The sequence below is a fragment of the Coregonus lavaretus genome (assembly GCF_964263955.1).
Source record: "Coregonus lavaretus genome assembly, chromosome: 29".
Taxonomy (NCBI): domain Eukaryota; kingdom Metazoa; phylum Chordata; class Actinopteri; order Salmoniformes; family Salmonidae; genus Coregonus; species Coregonus lavaretus.
The window spans coordinates 26,648,887-26,667,097 of record NC_140016.1 but is presented as its reverse complement, the minus strand read 5'-3'; the positions used below and the strand labels follow the sequence as shown (position 1 = coordinate 26,667,097).

Below are 18,211 nucleotides of genomic sequence, written 5' to 3'. Positions count from 1 at the left end.
CTGCTTCTCATATGGAATGATCTACAGACGTCCTTAAAGTTGGTGGAGTTGGTGCCTCTAGGGCAATTCAGATGGATGTTAGAGGGCCTTTTTACTGAAGAATATGTTTGTTTCACATGATTGTGTTTTGCTTTTCGTGTTTTGTCTTTGCTTTTCATGTATTGTGTAACTGATGTGTGTACAGATACACTACATGACCAAAGTATGTGGACACCTGCTCGTCGAAGATCTCATTCCAAAATCAATTAATATGGAGTTGGTCCCCCCTTTGCTGCTATAACAGCCTCCACTCTTCTGGGAAGGCTTTCCACTAGATGTTGGAACATTGCTGCGGGGACTTCCTTCCATTCAGCTACAAGAGCATTAGTGAGGTCGGGCACTGATGTTGGGCGATTAGGCCTGGCTCGCAGTCGGCGTTCCAAAGGTGTTCGATGGGGTTGAGGTCAAGGCTCTGTGCAGGCCAGTCAAGCTCTTCCACACCGATCTCGACAAACCATTTCTGTATGGACCTCGCATTGTGCACGGAGGCATTGTCATGCTGAAACAGAAAAGGGCCTTCCCCAAACTGTTGCCACAAAGTTGGAAGCACAGAATCGTCTAGAATGTCATGTATGCTGTAGTGTTAAGATTTCCCTTCACTGGAACTAAGGGGCCAATCCCGAACCATGCCCCAGACCATTATTCCTCCTCCACCAAACTTTACAGTTGCCACTATGCATTCGGGCAGGTAGCGTTCTCCTGGCTTCTGCCAAACCCAGATTCGTCGGTCGGACTGCCAGATGGTGAAGCGTGATTCATCACTCCAGAGAACGCGTTTCCACTGCTCCAGAGTCCAATGGCGGCGAGCTTTACACTACTCCAGCAGATGCTTGGCATTGCGCATGGTGACCTTAGGTTTGTGTGTGGCTGCTCGGCCATGGAAACCTGTTTCATTAAGCTCCCGATGAACAGTTATTGTGCTGACGTTGCTTCCAGAGGCAGTTTGGAACTTAGAAGTGAGCGCTACGCATTTCAGCACTCGGCAGTCCCGTTCTGTGAGTTTGTGTGGCCTACCACTTAGCGGCTGAGCCGGTGTTGCTCCTAGATGTTTCCACTTCACAATAACATCACTTACAGTTGACCGGGGCAGCTCTAGCAGGGCAGAAATGTGACAAACTGACTTGTTGGACAGGTGGCATCCTATGATGGTGCCACGTTGAAAGTCACTGAGCTCTTCAATAAGGCCATTCTACTGCCAATGTTTGTCTATGGAGATTGAATGGCTGTGTGCTCGATTTTATACACCTGTCAGCAATGGGTGTGGCTGAAATAGCCGAATCCACTCATTTGAAGAGGTGTATGTATAGTGTAATTATTGTTTATTGATGTGTTCATGAGGCTCATCTGCGAAAGAGACTGTGGTTTCAGCTTGATTACATGCTTAAATAAAGGTTCAATAAAAATACTCAGGAACAGTGCTACCAGTCTTTTTTCTCTTTTTCTCTTTCTTCCTTACTATCTTCTGTCAACCTCTCTATATCTATATTTGACTATCTCCCTCAATCTCTTCCCCTATCTCTTCTGTCTCTTTCTCTCTCTCTCTTTCTTTGTGTGTCTCTCTCTCTTCCCTTTTCTCTGGCCCTCAGACGCTGGTCTCAACAAGCAGCTTTACTTCACCATGATAAGGCCACATTAAAGAAATGCCCGCAGCAAATCCGCTCTCAGTCCCGGCTTAGGAGCATTTTCAGGAGTTTAGGACTTTCAGTCTTTTCCCTGAGGTAAATTGCCTGAGAGATAATGACATATTAAAGTGACCAAAAGACCAAGAAAGTTCAGCAACTATAGTTATTCTGTCATCCAAGAACAACATCTCTGTTGCCTAATGGAAATGGATGCCATGCCCATTTTCATACCTTTTATAACCTGAATCACTTTACATGCTCTTTTGACCAAACCAATCCTCAGGAACCACCATCTGTTTAAAAAACTAAACAATTCCAGCGCTAGCACATGATCACATCTAAATGATCATCAGATGTGATAGTGCTGGAATCGAAAACAATGTGAAATGGCTGGTGGTCCCTGATGATTAGTTTGGGATAGACTGCTGTACAGTATTCTTAGGGGGACTGTTCCTTTGAGTATAACAGCAGTATAACAGCAATACAGGTAATACAGGTCATCTTGTAAATCAGGTTAAGAATGGTTCTTTTTTTGGATTAGCTCTTGAACTGTATCCGGATAAGGAGAACACGTATGGCCATTGAAACACAATTGCTGTTAGTAACGAGGTACAGTGCATCCGGAAAGTATTCAGACCCCTTCACTTTTTTCACATTTATTATGTTACAGCCTTATTGTAAAATGGATCAAATAAAAAAATGTCCTCATCAATCTACACATAATACCCCATAATGACAAAGCGAAAACAGCTTTTTACTGTACCGTACTGTTTTGCTACACACTGTTTAGCCTCTTGATATCAACCCATAGTCAAAACAATTAAGACTTTGTATAACCAGACTAAACTGTTTTTGCACTGCATCAAACCAAATATTTTAACACACACACACACACGCACACACACAAACACACATTCTCACTCTCACAACTACATCTGTGCAAGCCAGTCAGTGGAGGATGCCCAGTGTGCCAGCCAGCTGTTAGTGAGTTTACATTTTCTGTTAAATCATGATTAACACAGTCTTTTTCCCATGAACTGTTTTCAGACATTTTCTGCATTCCCTCCCACAGATGTGGCTCATCAACAACCTTCTTATCAAGCATATTTCCAAAACGGATTCACACACAGTGGATTATTCCTCAGGGAAACATCCCAGTGAATAAACCCTGAATTCCAATGGTAATGAGGAAGATACAGTAATATGACAATGAAATATGTCCTTCTGAAACATGACTTCCTTTAAATATAGCACTCAATTAAGGATCCTTGAACACATCACCCTTTACCTTCTGGGAAAATCCATTTGAATTAATCACTTTTTGCCATCACCTCTTTTGATTTGAACTAAACCTTCTATACATATTTGCCCATTGTAAAAGTGCTCAGAAAGTGACTTTTTGGACCTGAATGCCAAAACATTCGAGAGATAAAGTTGCTCAAAATTGACCCATTTTGCATACCCCACCATACCATGAGACATTTATGTCTTCAGCTCTGGAAAATGTAAATGGTTGAGATTGATATAATTTAAAATCTTACAAACAGGGTTGTCAAACAATTTCATAATTTCTGGAAAAAAGATGTTGTTTTTTAATAAAAATGTAAATTTTCTAAACTTTAAAGTCAATTATTTAAAAACGTGTAAACAATTTTACATCATCTGAGGTTTTTGTGTTGTGTCCGCCATCGGTTGAGACACAACATGTTCTTGAATACAGGGTAGTGTCATGTATTGGCTGATAAATGTACTAGAATGGGCACAAAATAGACATTTCAACTTTCAAATGGTACCACAAAGATGGTTGGAGGTCCACAAATCAGAGAATGCTGACTTGAATGAGAAAATCTGTTGTTTTAAATTATACTGTCAGTCTTCCATAGAAATATAGATAATAGAATAGACATGACTATTTAAGTTGACATTCGATGGTGGGTGGATTGGCAGTCATTTTTGTGGTAGTAATTTAAATGTCAATTGTGTACCAGCTAAATTGCAGTGGTCTGAAGGGAAAGGTCCATTCTATGAATTATATTTCTATGATTGAAATGACACCCACTCTGTATTCAAGAACATGTTGTCTCAAATGATGGAGGGCACAACACAAAAACCTCAGATGATGTGAAATAGGAGTTTACACGTTTTTAGATAATTGACGTTAAAGGTTTAAAAATGACATAGAATTTTCTTCAATAAATAATTAAGTTGTTTGACAACACTGTTTGTAATGAAAAGGGGTGTTGTCAAAAAGTGATTGAATGGAAATGAACTCCTGACACCAGTAGTAAGTCTTTTTCACTGCACCCCTGGTTGAAATTGGGCCCAATTATAAATGGTAATTGCGTTACCCCGGTGTTTCAAAAGACAGAAAATAGTATGTCATTGCTAGAGGGAACTTTTGATCTGTGTAAGAAGCTAGTAGTGTTGAAGTGTCATCCTAAAGATCAGGATCTAGCACCACAGTCAGTGTCTACAGAAGACCACTCTGTTAGTCAGCCGTAGTATGTGAAAAGTGGCCCAAGTGTTACATCTGACGAATGGGTGTAGAATGTTCTGTCAGCATTCATAGGGCTAATTGACTATTCAAGCAGTGATTTCTCCAGTCATGGACACCCCTTGTATTGTTGTTGTCTTGGTCTCCAAAAAGCTATCAATCTGTTGATGATTACACAATTTGGAAGCCTATTGTATCCATACAGTATATTTTAAATCCATCCCTCTATCAGCATAACATTACAAGATATAAAACAGATGATCAAGAACATATATTTTATAAATATTTAAACAGTGTCAGTCTTGAAATAGATGTTTATTTTTAAGTGAGGGCTCACCTAATTGATAAAAGAACAATGCAGAGAGTCAGGAAATATGAGTTACATAATGAGAGGAGAATTCACTGAGAAAACAGCACATTTCAATGTAGAGTGCATGTTCTTGGAATCTATCCATGGAATGCATTTCTCAAACAATTACTACTTTGTCAAAGAATCTGGTTCTACGGACGATACTGTGTCAAGATGCCTGTGTCAAGATGCCCTAGTGTCCTGGTAACCTTTAGTTATGAATTTGCCATCTTATATTCTCACTATTATAACACAATCAGTATAGATTATTCCTAGATTAAATGTAAATGCCTAACAATGGATCTGTAAAATATGGCTGTAATGCTGAAAAGAACGTACAGATGCCACGATGAGAATGGCAAAGCCCTACCGTTTTGAACTAAAAACGAAGATACAACATTATATTTAACATACTAGAACAGCTATAGGATTCAGATAAGTTACCTATGAAAATAGACCTACAGTATTTAGTCATATTGTTAAATAGTAAAACACTTACATAAATTACAAAATGGACAAAATGGAATGTTGTGGTTGTTTTGAATGTGTAATGTCATAGAAACCAGCAGTTTGTCTGACAGAACTGGCACAAAGGCTTCATTGAACAAGCCAAATACTGTATCACAATGGAGATGGGAGTGGGGGGGGGGGGAATTACCATTTGAGCATGGTGAAGTTATTAATTGCACTTTGGATTGTGTAGTCACTATAAATATACAGGCGTCTTTCCTAATTCAGATGCCGGAGAGGAAGGATACCGCTCAGGGATTTCACCATGAGGCCAATGGTGAGTTTAAAACAGTTACAGAGTTTAATGGCTGTGATATGAAAAAACTCAGGATGGATCAACAACATTGTAGTTACTCCACAATGCTAACCTAATTGACAGAGTGAAAAGAAGGAAGCTTGTACAGAATAAAATAAAATAAAATAAATGGAATGGAGCTAAGCATAGGGAAAATCCTAGAGGAAAAACTGGTTCAGGCTGCTTTCCACCAGACACTGGGAGATGAATTACCCTTTCATCAGGACAATAACCTAAAACACAAGGCCAAATCTATGTTTGAGTTGCTTACCCAACCTGTTCTCAGAGCATTTCGTATTATTCTCTACGTACACCCGTATGGAGGACTAAAAGTGCCACAATTAAATAAATAAATACACCATTAAATAATTACTTAAATGTGTCATTAATTAATTAAAATTAGAATTAAATACATAAATGTGTTATTAAATGTGTCATTAATTAATTCAAATACCGATTAATTTTATGTAAAATACATATATAATAATTTCACTATTTACATTTACATTTCATGGTCCTGCATTGCAGTGATTCATGAATTACTTAAAACTGTCAAACTGACCCATCAAAAGTTGGTAGGCGGAACCTAACGCCTGATTGGTTACCCTCTGCATCAAGCCAAGACAAATCAATTCCGGATAATGGATTGATGCAGAGCTACTGAACACATTCCAATACACTGGGTGGCGCTATTCACCTCTACGTTGGTTTAGTTACACGGTTAAACAGAACTTTCATTGCAACGGCTAAAAATCAAGAGAAGACTCGGTCCTGCTAGCCCCAATGTTGAGACGCTGTGTGAGGTGCAGGACAAAATGTCTAAAAGTTGCCCGGAGCTGCTGAGAGAAGCAGCGAATTTGATTGAGGAAGCTCTGAGCAGAAGTCTAACGGCTCCCGCGGCACCGGTGACTCCGGCAGCTCAGTCACAGCAGATACCGGCCGCTCAATCACGTACACCTGTCCAAGGTAAGCTAAGTAATTTCATGTTAGCCAGGTGTGCTACTATTTAATGATTCGGGACACACGTGTAGGTTAAATTAGATCGACTCGAACATGTATTTGCATGCGGTATTATGATGCTTCGTGCGTGACACGTTTATTGTTAATGGGGGGGAAGCATAAACCTAGCTAGTTCGCTAATCGGCTAAATGGTGTTAGCTGGCTTGAGCATCCCAAGATAGAAGTAGAGGCTGTTTTAGCTGACTGGTGACCATTGAGCTGTTACGTTTTTCTGTGTTGCAGCGGAGGTAGCAAGGCTCTTTGCGCCATATATCATTGGAGCCAGAAGGAATATGACGAGACGACCAGCACAAGTCCAAGTTAGCCGAAGAAGCTACACACACACTGTCTGTTGTTTGGCTGACCACAATGCGGATAAAATTCCAAGCGTACTGTTTAAAGCTGAACTTCTTACTTCAGGACTTGGAGAGCTGCATTACAGTAAAGTGATGTCATTTTCTGAACTTACCAGACTGTTCTAGCTGTTCTATTATTTGCCTTTTACCACTTAGTCATTATATCCACAATATGATAGTTATTTATCCGAAATCTAAATGTGGAAGATATTTTGTGAATGCACCAATTGTCAACCTTACAATATCGTTGCAATATCGACATCAAGGTGTTAGGTCAAAAATGTGATATTTGATTTTCTCCATATTGCCCAGCCCTAATGTCAATGCATACACAGTTCAGATGAATTGACACAAGTTCAGTGTCTTTGAAAACATTAACACACTGTGCAGTAGTTGACTTTTTTTTCTTCCATTTACTAAAATCAAACTGTTCTGCACCTTCAGTGCTAACAGTACAGCATTCATGTTAGTCATTCTGTGGACCATAATGAGACAGGAAGCTTCAAAGAAACAGCTTTTTTTCCTTTCTTTTAAAAGGAAAGTAAACTTTCAGTTTTTCCTTGCTTGTTCTAACACAACAAATAAAAACATGGGTTGGACATCAGTCTAAGATTCTTGATAACACTTCCACAGTCTCTACATATAGTCTAAGTGCATCAGTAACAGAAACTCCTGGAGCTGGCAAAATTGCAACCTCTTCATCTGAGAGCTCACGGGCCAGCTGAACCTCGGGGACTGACACAGTGCCTCGATGAAGGCAGTGAGGTCCGTTCCAATCGATCCCATATTCTTCAGGAACCTGAATGGATGACAAGCATAATCAGTCTTGTACTTAAAACTAGTTTGACATGTCCTTACACAAGATTGTTATTTTTGGTCACCAAGGCAGTGAGAAATGAAATGTTACTTATTCAGTTTTTTAAAATAATACAGCTTTGCATAGTATGCACTGTAGAAACTACAGCTCACAGGTTGATCTTTAAAAGCTCGGGAGATTTTAAAGAGACAATAATCTATAGTAAATGTTTCATTTAAAGTATCACATTTAGCACCATTTTTTTCTCCCATAATTCCTTTGGGGAAACAATTTTAAGAAAGTGTTTAAAGTTCATTGTTAACCTCAGTAGGATCCTCCTCAGGGCCTTGCTCTCTGTAACTTCTCCAGAGTTGCTGTGGTGACTGATTCCTTTCAGTTCTAAGACCGTGGAAGTTCCAAGCATCTCGAAAAGAGTCGAGGCTTTGCTGAACCAGTGGAAGGAAAATCCGGTGCAGAGCGAAAAGATGGACTTCATTGTCTGGATTCAGTGTCTCCTGATCTTCCAATGAAGTAAAGATCTGATAGAAGAGGTCCAGGGCATGTTCATAAACATCTCTCCACATCCTCTCTATTCTGTGTTTAGGATAAAATTGAGAAATTGTTAATTTATGACATATGCTAAAGTACATTCAACTAGTATGTTAGTTGTGTGAGCCTAGTTGCCAAACATATTTCTTTACCGCTGATTGTGGACACTTCTGCCTGTGATGTGTGAATTCCTGTCGGTACCTCTGCTTCTGATCATGAATTCTGCTACATCTGCATTCTCCCCCCCTTTGTCAGACCGTACCCTTGATGGCAGCCCATACTGCTCAACAGCGGCGATAAAGCTCTGTAAGACCGTATGAGCTCTATTATTGCCGGCCACAGTCAGGTAGACCACTAAACGACTGAATCCATCCACCCCACCGTGGACAACAAATCTCCACCTGTTGCAAACACATGAAAAAATATAACTTTATTGTATAACAATTGTAATGAAACATATAGAAAGATGCATTGTTTATCTTGTTTATCTGCTAATATCACTGACCTGATAAGCTTATGGTGGCCATCTATATGCCACAAAGAGTTTGGGCCAGGAACAAAATACTGCCGTCGCCTTAATACACGCAGCCTCAGACGTCTCATGTAGACTCCCTCTGCATTGACTCTGCGTAAAGACTCTTGCAGTCTTGAGACTGAGGGGAGGAATTTAAAATGAATAACCACACACTCACTGGCTACTTATTTTGAGGATATAGTGGTGTCATAATAAAATAAATAATGTGTGTAAAACAGTCAACTATTACAGAACCACCACAGCTTCAAAAATGTACTTTACTGTCAGATATTGTACATATACATACATACATATATATATACATATATATGTATATATATGTATGTATATATATATATACATACACATATATATACACATATATAAAAATTATATATACATATACATATATATATATATATATATATATACACATACATACATACATATACATACATATATACATACATACATATATTTATATATATATACATACATATATATACATACATACATATATTTATATATATATATATATATATATTTATACATACACACATATATATACATATATATACACATATACATATATATACACATATACATATATATACACACATATATAGATAGATAGATAGATAGATAGATAGATAGATAGATAGATAGATAGATAGATAGATAGATAGATAGATACCACATGCTCGAACAGAGATGACCTGAGATTTTTTGCCTCCTATGATATTTTGCTTTTCTATGATTATATTATACCCTTTACAGCAGGGGCACATCCGGACAGCTGAGAATATTACTGTCAGATATTGTTCCACCTCTATTAAACAGGAGGCTAAAAATCACAGGACATGTCTATCCTGATGATACAAGTCAGCCGTCCTGAAATGTGTGTTTCTCTTCACATTTCTTCTACACATTCTACATCTCAGAGGCGATGTCTTTCCATAAGCGGGCTTCCTTCACCTTTCAAAGGGGCAGAGCTCCAAATTAAAAATACATTTAAATAATGCCCATATTATTATCTACTCACTTGGAACATGCACACCTCTTGCATTCAGGTGACCACGCATTAGCTTGTAGCCGGTGTTTGGATGACTTCTGTGAATTTCACTTACAATACGGTCTAACTCCTCATCATTCACAGCTGAATAGAGATCTGTCTTTCTGTACAAACAAGAAAAACACAACATCAAGTAATGTTACCTTAAACGTCATATTCTTTCCGAGTGTATGAGAGCAGCAATTCATAAACAGAAAACTCATGAATTTAGTGTAAATACCTTAAACTGTATTGTTGCATGCGCCTCCTGATGGTCCTCTTTGACACACCGAACATCGCTGCAATTTGAACTGCGGGAACTCCACAAAGAAGTTGATGCTCCAGAACTGCAATCGGTATGTCAAACGCCAAACGCCCCGGTCCCTGTGTGTGTTGGGCCTGAAGTGCCCTGGTACCAGAGAAGCGGTGGACAACTTCTTCTAGATTTGCAATCACTCTGTGGTCGATATCTTCGTCGGAAAGTGCGGAAATGACTCCAACAACTTCAATAAGTTCCTCTGCTTTACTAGCTACATGCTCTGGGTCAGCAGGTCCTGCTTCTACATCCTCTGCTAAGTTTAAAATGTCTCTAACCAACTCCCTGGAAAGTTCACGGAGATCCTCCATTGTCTCTATCCAGGTTGGCCTACTCTACTTCAGACCAAAGCAATGGATCAGACTAGATTCGCGTTAGCCCCGCCCACTGACTTTGATGGGTCAGTTTGACAGTTTTAAGTAATTCATGAATCACTGCAATGCAGGATCATGAAATGTAAATGTAAATAGTGAAATAATTATATATGTATTTTACATAAAATGAATCGGTATTTGAATTAATTAATGATACATTTAATTACACATTTATGTATTTAATTCTAATTTGAATTAATTAATGACACATTTAAGTAATTATTTAATGGTGTATTTATTTATTTAATTGTGGCACTTTTAGTCCTCCATACACCCGAGACACTTCATTTAATATGAAATGTAACATTTCGTATGGTATGTATTCATTTGTGGATGTCCATCACCCATTTCATATGATATGGTACAAATTACAATTTGTATATGTAAGAAATTACTAAACGTACAATATGTTAAAAATTTGCAAAACATATGACGTTACGAATTCTAGCTAGGGGGCTAGGTTGCTAACGTTAGCTAGCTGGCTAATGTTAGCTAGGCTAGGGGTTAGGGTTAAGGTTAAGTGTAGGAGTTAGGTTAAAAGGTTAGGGTTAGGGGAAGGGTTAGCTAAAATGATTCATGTTAGGGTTAGGGGAAGGTTTAGCTAAAAGGGTTAAGGTTAGGGTTATGGTTAGGGGAAGGGTTAGCTAACATGCTAAGTAGTTGCAAAGTAGCTAAAAAGTAGTAAGTTGTTGAAAAGTTGCTAAAATGCTAAAGTTCTCCATGATGAGATTCGAACTCGCAACCTTTGGGTTGCTAGACATTCGCGTTAAATGCCTACCCATCCACCCCGACCAACCACCCTACTTTCATATTTTGCCTTAACCATCTGTCTTATGTAACCATACCGAACGTAACATGTCATACTAATTTGAGTGTCCCGGATTTACATTTACTATGTTACGTCTAGTCATTGAGACCAGGCTGGCTTACCAAGAAGACAGTGAATGTTCTTGAGTGGCATAGTTACAGATTTGACTTACATTTTCTTGAAAATCTATGGCAAGAACTAAAAATGGTTGTATAGCAATTATTAACAACGAATTTGACAGAGCTTGAAGAATTTTGAAAAGAATAATGGGCAAATGTTGCACAATCCAGGTGTGGAAAGCTCTTAGAGACTTACCCAGAAAGACTCACAGCTGTAATCACTGCCAAAGGTGAACATGTATTGACTCAGGGGGTTGAGTACTTATCTAATCAGGAAATGTTACGGTTTTATTTTTCATATTTGTTTTCTTCCACTTTTACATGACAGAATATTCTGTGTAGATCGTGGACAAAAAATGGCAATTCAATCCATTTGAATCCACTTTGTAACACAACAATGTGGAAAAAGTCAAAAAGTCAACTTTCTGAAGGCACTGTATCGTTTAATGTCGCATCTGTATGTGACACCATCGGCATACAGATAGGGGTTCATAAGAGAAAGGCTAGATAGCCATGGTCTCTGAGGACTGAACAGTAAATATGTTGGAGGATAGGCCTATAGAGGTTTGTCACTGTGACCACATTCTGCTCAGGAGCTTGACATTTACAGAATTCATGCACGGAACTCCCTTATCAAGAACAGACGGAACATAATGATAGATTATTGTCTTATTCTAAGGCAGGGAGGATTTTTTTATTGAATACACCAGTTTTGTGTCATTTTCAAGTTACAGATGTAGAATAGAGTCAGGCTGCCATGACATTACACTTTAAGAGACAGATCCCCACGTTTACGTTTTGGAAAATACTTTTGCTCTGTGTGTCTAGGTAAACCATTTGATATCACTGTTCTGTATCTAACCCCAGAAATAGATGTCTGGCATCTCTTCAAAAAAAAAAGGGGGAGACTGGGCGGAGCCAGAATACTGACACACAGCATTTCAAATAGGCTTCCATCCAAGTGCCTCCAGCATACGCACCCCCGCACCCCCATTCCTCCCTCCCTTCCCCCCACAATAATTGCACTGTCAATGCACCCCTTGAACCAAAATGTCTTCTGCAGTGAATAAGAGGCAGACATTGTAAAAAACAAAAAGAAAAAAAGGCTTATGTGTTTGTTCAATGGAGGATCCTCTGTTTCCTGGCTGAAAATGTGAATAGACTGACCTCCACCATGAAAACTTGGACCAATCACAACAGAGCGATTGGAGCATTCATTGAGTTGATTGTTCCCTGCCACTGATGTACAATGTGAGGTGATTGAGGCGCAAAGAAAGTGGGCTGTGTGCTACTCCGGGCATTGAATTGTGTGTGTCTATTCTCAAACATTCACTTTTGACATGGAGAGAAGATAATCATATATTTTTGATTATTTTTTTCAGTATTATAGTATTTATATGTTTATACTGTATGACTGAAGTAGGCTAACCCACTGGGCACAGACGTCAGTTCAACGTGTAGTTTTGATTTCCATTTGGTTAAGTTTTCAACTAACGTGAATTCAACATGAAATCAACAAAAAAGGTCACTATGTCATTGGATTTAGGTAAAAAGTTGGGTGACGATTACGTTTTCCACAATGATTCAACGTTATCACAGATTTCTTGGGTTGAAATAACGATGATGATTCAACCAGTTTTTGCCTAGGGGAAAGCTTAGCTGCCAATCATCGTATTCATATATACGGATTGTGAATGTTCACAACTACTATCATGTGATTCATCATAATCCTATTCAAAGTGGTAAGAATAAGAAATGCTTTCTTTCCTTTAGTTGCGAAAAATGACTATAAAATCACCATTACATACTGTCAAAAATAATTTTGCACATCCCTCTTAACCATACAATATTAATGCAGCTTGTTAGATCTTCCATTGATCCAAATGTTAGCACAGGCCCATAGCATATTAATATACATTCAATATACACACAAAGACAAGGCTAAGAAGATAGCTAGCAAGAGAAACCCCATAGCCTGGGGAGGATCCAGCTAGCACCCTGCTGTGGTGACTCCCTCCATAGTGGGAGCTAATTGACGTGCAGCGCTAACAAATCAAGCCTCCCTTTCATCTGTCCAGGGAAGAAGAAGCTTGAGCTGGGCTGGGGAGAGGGGACAGGAGGGGGAAGGGACAGGAGTGGGGAGGCTGCCTAGTGCCGACACCCATAGACAGTCATGAAATATGTATGGTTGCCGAGCAGCAGCCAGCCATAATTGATCAGAGGGCACCATTACGACGCCACACCCCTATTTGGCTGCACCTGTGGACCCTTCCACTCCATTAGTCCTACAAGATGATCAGAGAGAGGAGACACCCCCTAAAGAGTTACTGCAACGATCACACTGCGCCTTGGGCCGGTTTAGTTGGTCTTCTTCACTTTTATGGAACAGGGTTTGGATGCTAACCTTCAATGTTATGCAGTGTCTTTGCTAAGGTAGTTTGTATAGGGAGTGGGCTTTAGTCTTCACATGCAATACCGATATGAATACTGTGAAGTCAAAATGATTAATTTCATTGATTAAATATGTAGAAATAGATTAAAGAGTTATAACTTGCAGTTATGCTACTGCCTTTATTCTGACTATCGTGCTAAACAATATGGCTTGAGCCAATCTAGTTGCAGAATTAACTGAATAACAGTCTTGGGTAGCAGTGATGGTCTTTAGCATAGCAATGACCCGTATCTGGTGTCAGTGTTTGCACACAGGAAAAGGCCCACATGTAATCCCCTGGCAGCTGTCAGGCTGCACATTCTAATTAATTTAATGCATTGTTAGCTGCCCCTCGATAAGAGAGAATAGGAATTGTGCTAATGTGAAGGAGGACAGAACGAGGACGGCGTGTGTTGTGTGTACCATTGGTGAACCCAATTTCCAGTTGTCGTGTGACGATAATCTACACGGACAGGTGAATTGAAGAGAATACCCTTGCAGATTGCATGTGTTTCGGACAATCAATGGGTTGCAGCTGGGAGATGGAGTGAGCCCTACTTACCCTCTGCTCTGACTGAAAGACATAGTCCTGCCACTCTTCTATCGTTTTTCTCATTCCTTCTTGAGGTAATCACAGATCTGAGGAGACTGGTGAGAAGAGAAATATGGTGGACATGGACAGGGTTCTGGATTTTGAGAGTTTGAGACCCATTGCCCCACACCCAATGATTCCTTATCTATACAGTGCCATCTGTCTCAGGCCTGTCACTCAAGAGCAGTAATCACCTTGAAGGGATTGAGGGTGGTAGGTAGGAATGCCTTTTTAGAGAAGGTGGACAGCCACTGAGAGATTATTGATTGCCTTCACAGTGATTGAACTCAGGGATAGAGTTAAAATCATCTGTTTATGGCCCTAGAACCACCATCGGTCCCAGTCTAAACCTATGAGCCTTCATAGACATTATGGCTATCAAGATAATACATACGGGTATACTATAACTGCTATGATGATATGCTATCATTGTATGATCGTCATCAACAATCATAGCAGTCCTTTTCTTTTTGCCAGTTACACTGTGTAATTGCTATCACACTTGTTTTATAGTTTCCGACAGTATGGGACAATTGTTACCCTCCTGACAATGCATTTCCATCTGCTGCGTTCGTCAAATTGGGCCTCTGATTTGATAGAATAGTGCATTATGTACAGTCTGTAGCTAGTGGATGGCACTGCATGCTCTAGAACTCTGTATGATTACAAATTGATTGCAGGACTTTAATCACTCCATTTCTGTTATTGGTATTCCTCCGATTAAAGGCCGTCGTCTAATATATCTGTTCCGCTCATTTCTATCTCCCCGCTGAAAAAAATGTTTATTGAATGTTTGATGTCTGCATACAAATGAAGAACGTTCTATTGACAAGTTTTACAAATCAATGACCAGTGGTGGAAAAAGTACCCAATTGTCATACTTGAGTAAAATTAAAGATACATTAACAGAAAATGACTGAAGTAAAAGTAGTAAAATACTACTTGAGTAAAAGTCTACAAGTATTTGGATTTAAATATACTTAAGTATCAAAAGTAAATGTAAAAGTATTAATCATTTCACATTCCTTATATTAAGCAAACCAGACGGCATGATTTTCTCTTTTTTAAATTTTACGGATAGCCAGGGGCACAATCCAAGACTCGGACATAATTTACAAACTAAGCATTTCTGTTTTGGGAGTCCGCCAGATCAGAGGCAGTAGGGATGTCCAGGGATGTTCTCTTGATAAGTGTGTGAATTGGACCATTTTCCTGTCCTGCTAAGCATTCAAAATGTATTGAGTACTTTTGGTTGTCAGGGAAAATGTATAGAGTAAAAGTACATTATTTTCTTTAGGAATGTAGTGAAGTAAAAGTAAAAGTAGTCAAACATATAAATAGTAAAATACAGATACCCAAAAAATCTACTTAAGTAGTGTCACGATCGTCATAATGATTGGACCAAGGCGCAGCGTGATATGCGTACATCTTTTTAATAGTGTACTGGCAACACGATACAAATAACAAAAAGAAACGTGAAGTCCTCGGTTAACAACACAAACCAACACGGAACAAGATCCCACAAAAGACAAGTGCACAATAGGCTGCCTAAGTATGGTTCCCAATCAGAGACAACAAGCAACAGCTGATTCACGTTGCCTCTGATTGAGAACCACCCCGGCCAACATAGAAACACATAAACTAGATCGTGAAACATAGAACACAAAACATAGACACTACACACCCTGGCTCAACATAAAAGAGTCCCTAGAGCCAGGGCGTGACAAGTAGTACTTTAAAGTATTTTTACTTAAGTACTTTACACCACTGCCAATGACTCAGGAGTTTAAAGACCGAGAGGTTTCACCTTGGTTTCCCACGTATTTATTGGAAAAGTGTGAACATGTAAGCTAAGTACAGTGGCTTGCGAAAGTATTCACCCCCCTTGGCATTTTTCCTATTTTGTTGCCTTATAACCTGGAATAAAAATTGATTTTTTGGGGGGTTTGTATCATTTGATTTACACAACATGCCTACCACTTTGAAGATGCAAAATATATTTTTGGGTGAAACAAACAAGAAATAAGACAAAAGAACAGAAAACTTGAGCGTGCATAACTATTCACCCCCTCAAAGTCAATACTTTGTAGAGCCACCTTTTGCAGCAATTACAGCTGCAAGTCTCTTGGGGTATGTCTCTATAAGCTTGGCACATCTAGCCACTGGGACTTTTGCCCATTCTTCAAGGCAAAACTGGGTTCTGCTGGTGTACAGCAATCTTTAAGTCATACCACAGATTCTCAATTGGATTGAGGTCTGGGCTTTGACTAGGCCATTCCAAGACATTTAAATGTTTCCCCTTAAACCACTCGAGTGTTGCTTTAGCAGTATGCTTAGGGTCATTGTCCTGCTGGAAGGTGAACCTCCGTCCAAGTCTCAAATCTCTGGAAGACTGAAACAGGTTTAATTCAAGAATTTCCCTGTATTTAGCGCCATCCATCATTCCTTCAATTCTGACCAGTTTCCTAGTCCCTGTCGATGAAAAACATCCCCACAGCATGATGCTGCCACCAATATGCTTCACTGTGGGGATGATGTTCTCGGGGTGATGAGAGGTGTTGGGTTTGCGCCAGACATAGCATTTTCCTTGATGGCCAAAAAGCTCAATTTTAGTCTCATCTGACCAGAGTACCTTCTTCCATATGTTTGCGGAGTCTCCTACATGCCTTTTGGCAAACACCAAACGTGTTTGCTTATTTTTTTATTTAAGCAATTGCTTTTTTCTGGCCACTCTTCCGTAAAGCCCAGCTCTGTGGAGTGTACGGCTTAAAGTGGTCCTATGGACAGATACTCCAATCTCCGCTGTGGAGCTTTGCAGCTCCTTCAGGGTTATCTTTGGTATCTTTGTTGCCTCTCTGATTAATGCCCTCCTTGCCTGGTCCGTGAATTTTGGTGGGTGGCCCTCTCTTGGCAGGTTTGTTGTGGTGCCATATTCTTTCAATTTTTTTATAATGGATTTAATGGTGCTCCGTTCAAAGTTTCGGATATGTTTTTATAACCCAACCCTGATCTGTACTTCTCCACAACTTTGTCCCTGACCTGTTTGGAGAGCTCCTTGGTCTTCATGGTGCCGCTTGCTTGGTGGTGCCCCTTGCTTAGTGGTGTTGCAGACTCTGGGGCCTTTCAGAACAGGTGTGTATATATACTGAGATCATGTGACAGATCATGTGACACTTAGATTGCACACAGGTGGGCTTTATTTAACTAATTATGTGACTCCTGAAGGTAATTGGTTGCACCAGATCTTATTTAGGGGCTTCATAGCAAAGGGGGTGAATACATATGCACACACCGCTTTTCCGTTATTTATCTTTTAGAATGTTTTGAAACAAGTAATTTTTTTCATTTCACTTCACCGATTTGGACTATTTTGTGTATGTCCATTACATGAAATCCAAATAAAAATCCATTTAAATTACAGGTTGTAATACAACAAAATAGGAAAAACGCCAAGGGGGATGAATACTTTTGCAAGGCACTGTAAATACTACATGTTAACAGTACAACTTCTTCATCATCTTCACCTCATGCAACTTTAAAGAACTCTTTCAAGCTTATATAACTGGATGACGATCCAGACAGATCACAAAAGTTCTTAGTATATTCAACATTCGGTCGTGTATCTATACGTACAAAGATGTGCCAGTCTGAAAAGGCTCCAAGGCAGCCATCTTATAATAGCTTTCTGAGGAGAACAAGGCCATGACACGCTGAATTGAATTTCATTGTGGACACCAAGGCTGTGGGATGTTTGGTGCATTGTTAGATGTCATCTTATTTCCTCCCACCGTCGGCTGTTTCCACTTCTTGTAGTGTCAGGTCAGGTAAGTGAAATGTGTCATGACAAACATAGGGAAATAGTTAGATTTGTTAAATTGTATTTAATGGAGCCTGTTGTTTATGTCAAGTACATTGAAAATGTAAGTATGATTACAGCAAGCTTCTCAGTACTTCTGTTGAGAAATCTTGAATCAGTTTTATTGGAGCTGACTTCATT

The 18,211-nt window shown here is 39.4% G+C and overlaps 1 protein-coding gene across 1 annotated transcript; it reads right to left on the bottom strand.

The window, feature by feature from the left end:
- Nucleotides 1-7,073: 7,073 nt before the first annotated feature.
- LOC311104925 (uncharacterized protein) lies at nt 7,074-9,919 on the bottom strand. Its single transcript, XM_084146903.1, has 6 exons — nt 9,816-9,919; nt 9,566-9,699; nt 8,515-8,662; nt 8,162-8,410; nt 7,784-8,054; nt 7,074-7,463 (listed from the first exon to the last, which is right to left on the bottom strand). The coding sequence occupies exons 1-6, from the start codon at nt 9,869-9,871 to the stop codon at nt 7,266-7,268; spliced, it is 1,056 nt and encodes a 351-aa protein (XP_084003029.1). The 5' UTR covers nt 9,872-9,919; the 3' UTR covers nt 7,074-7,265.
- Nucleotides 9,920-18,211: the final 8,292 nt, after the last annotated feature.

What these genes read in the sequence shown, in the direction of transcription:
- LOC311104925 (XM_084146903.1), bottom strand. Translation starts at nt 9,871, where the DNA reads ATGTTCGGTGTGTCAAAGAGGACCATCAGGAGGCGCATGCAACAATAC. An exon ending in AGAAGTGTCCACAATCAGCG is followed by an intron (nt 8,055 to 8,161) that starts GTAAAGAAATAT and finishes TCCTAAACACAG; the next exon opens with AATAGAGAGGATGTGGAGAG. An exon ending in CTGAGGAGGATCCTACTGAG is followed by an intron (nt 7,464 to 7,783) that starts GTTAACAATGAA and finishes TCATCCATTCAG; the next exon opens with GTTCCTGAAGAATATGGGAT.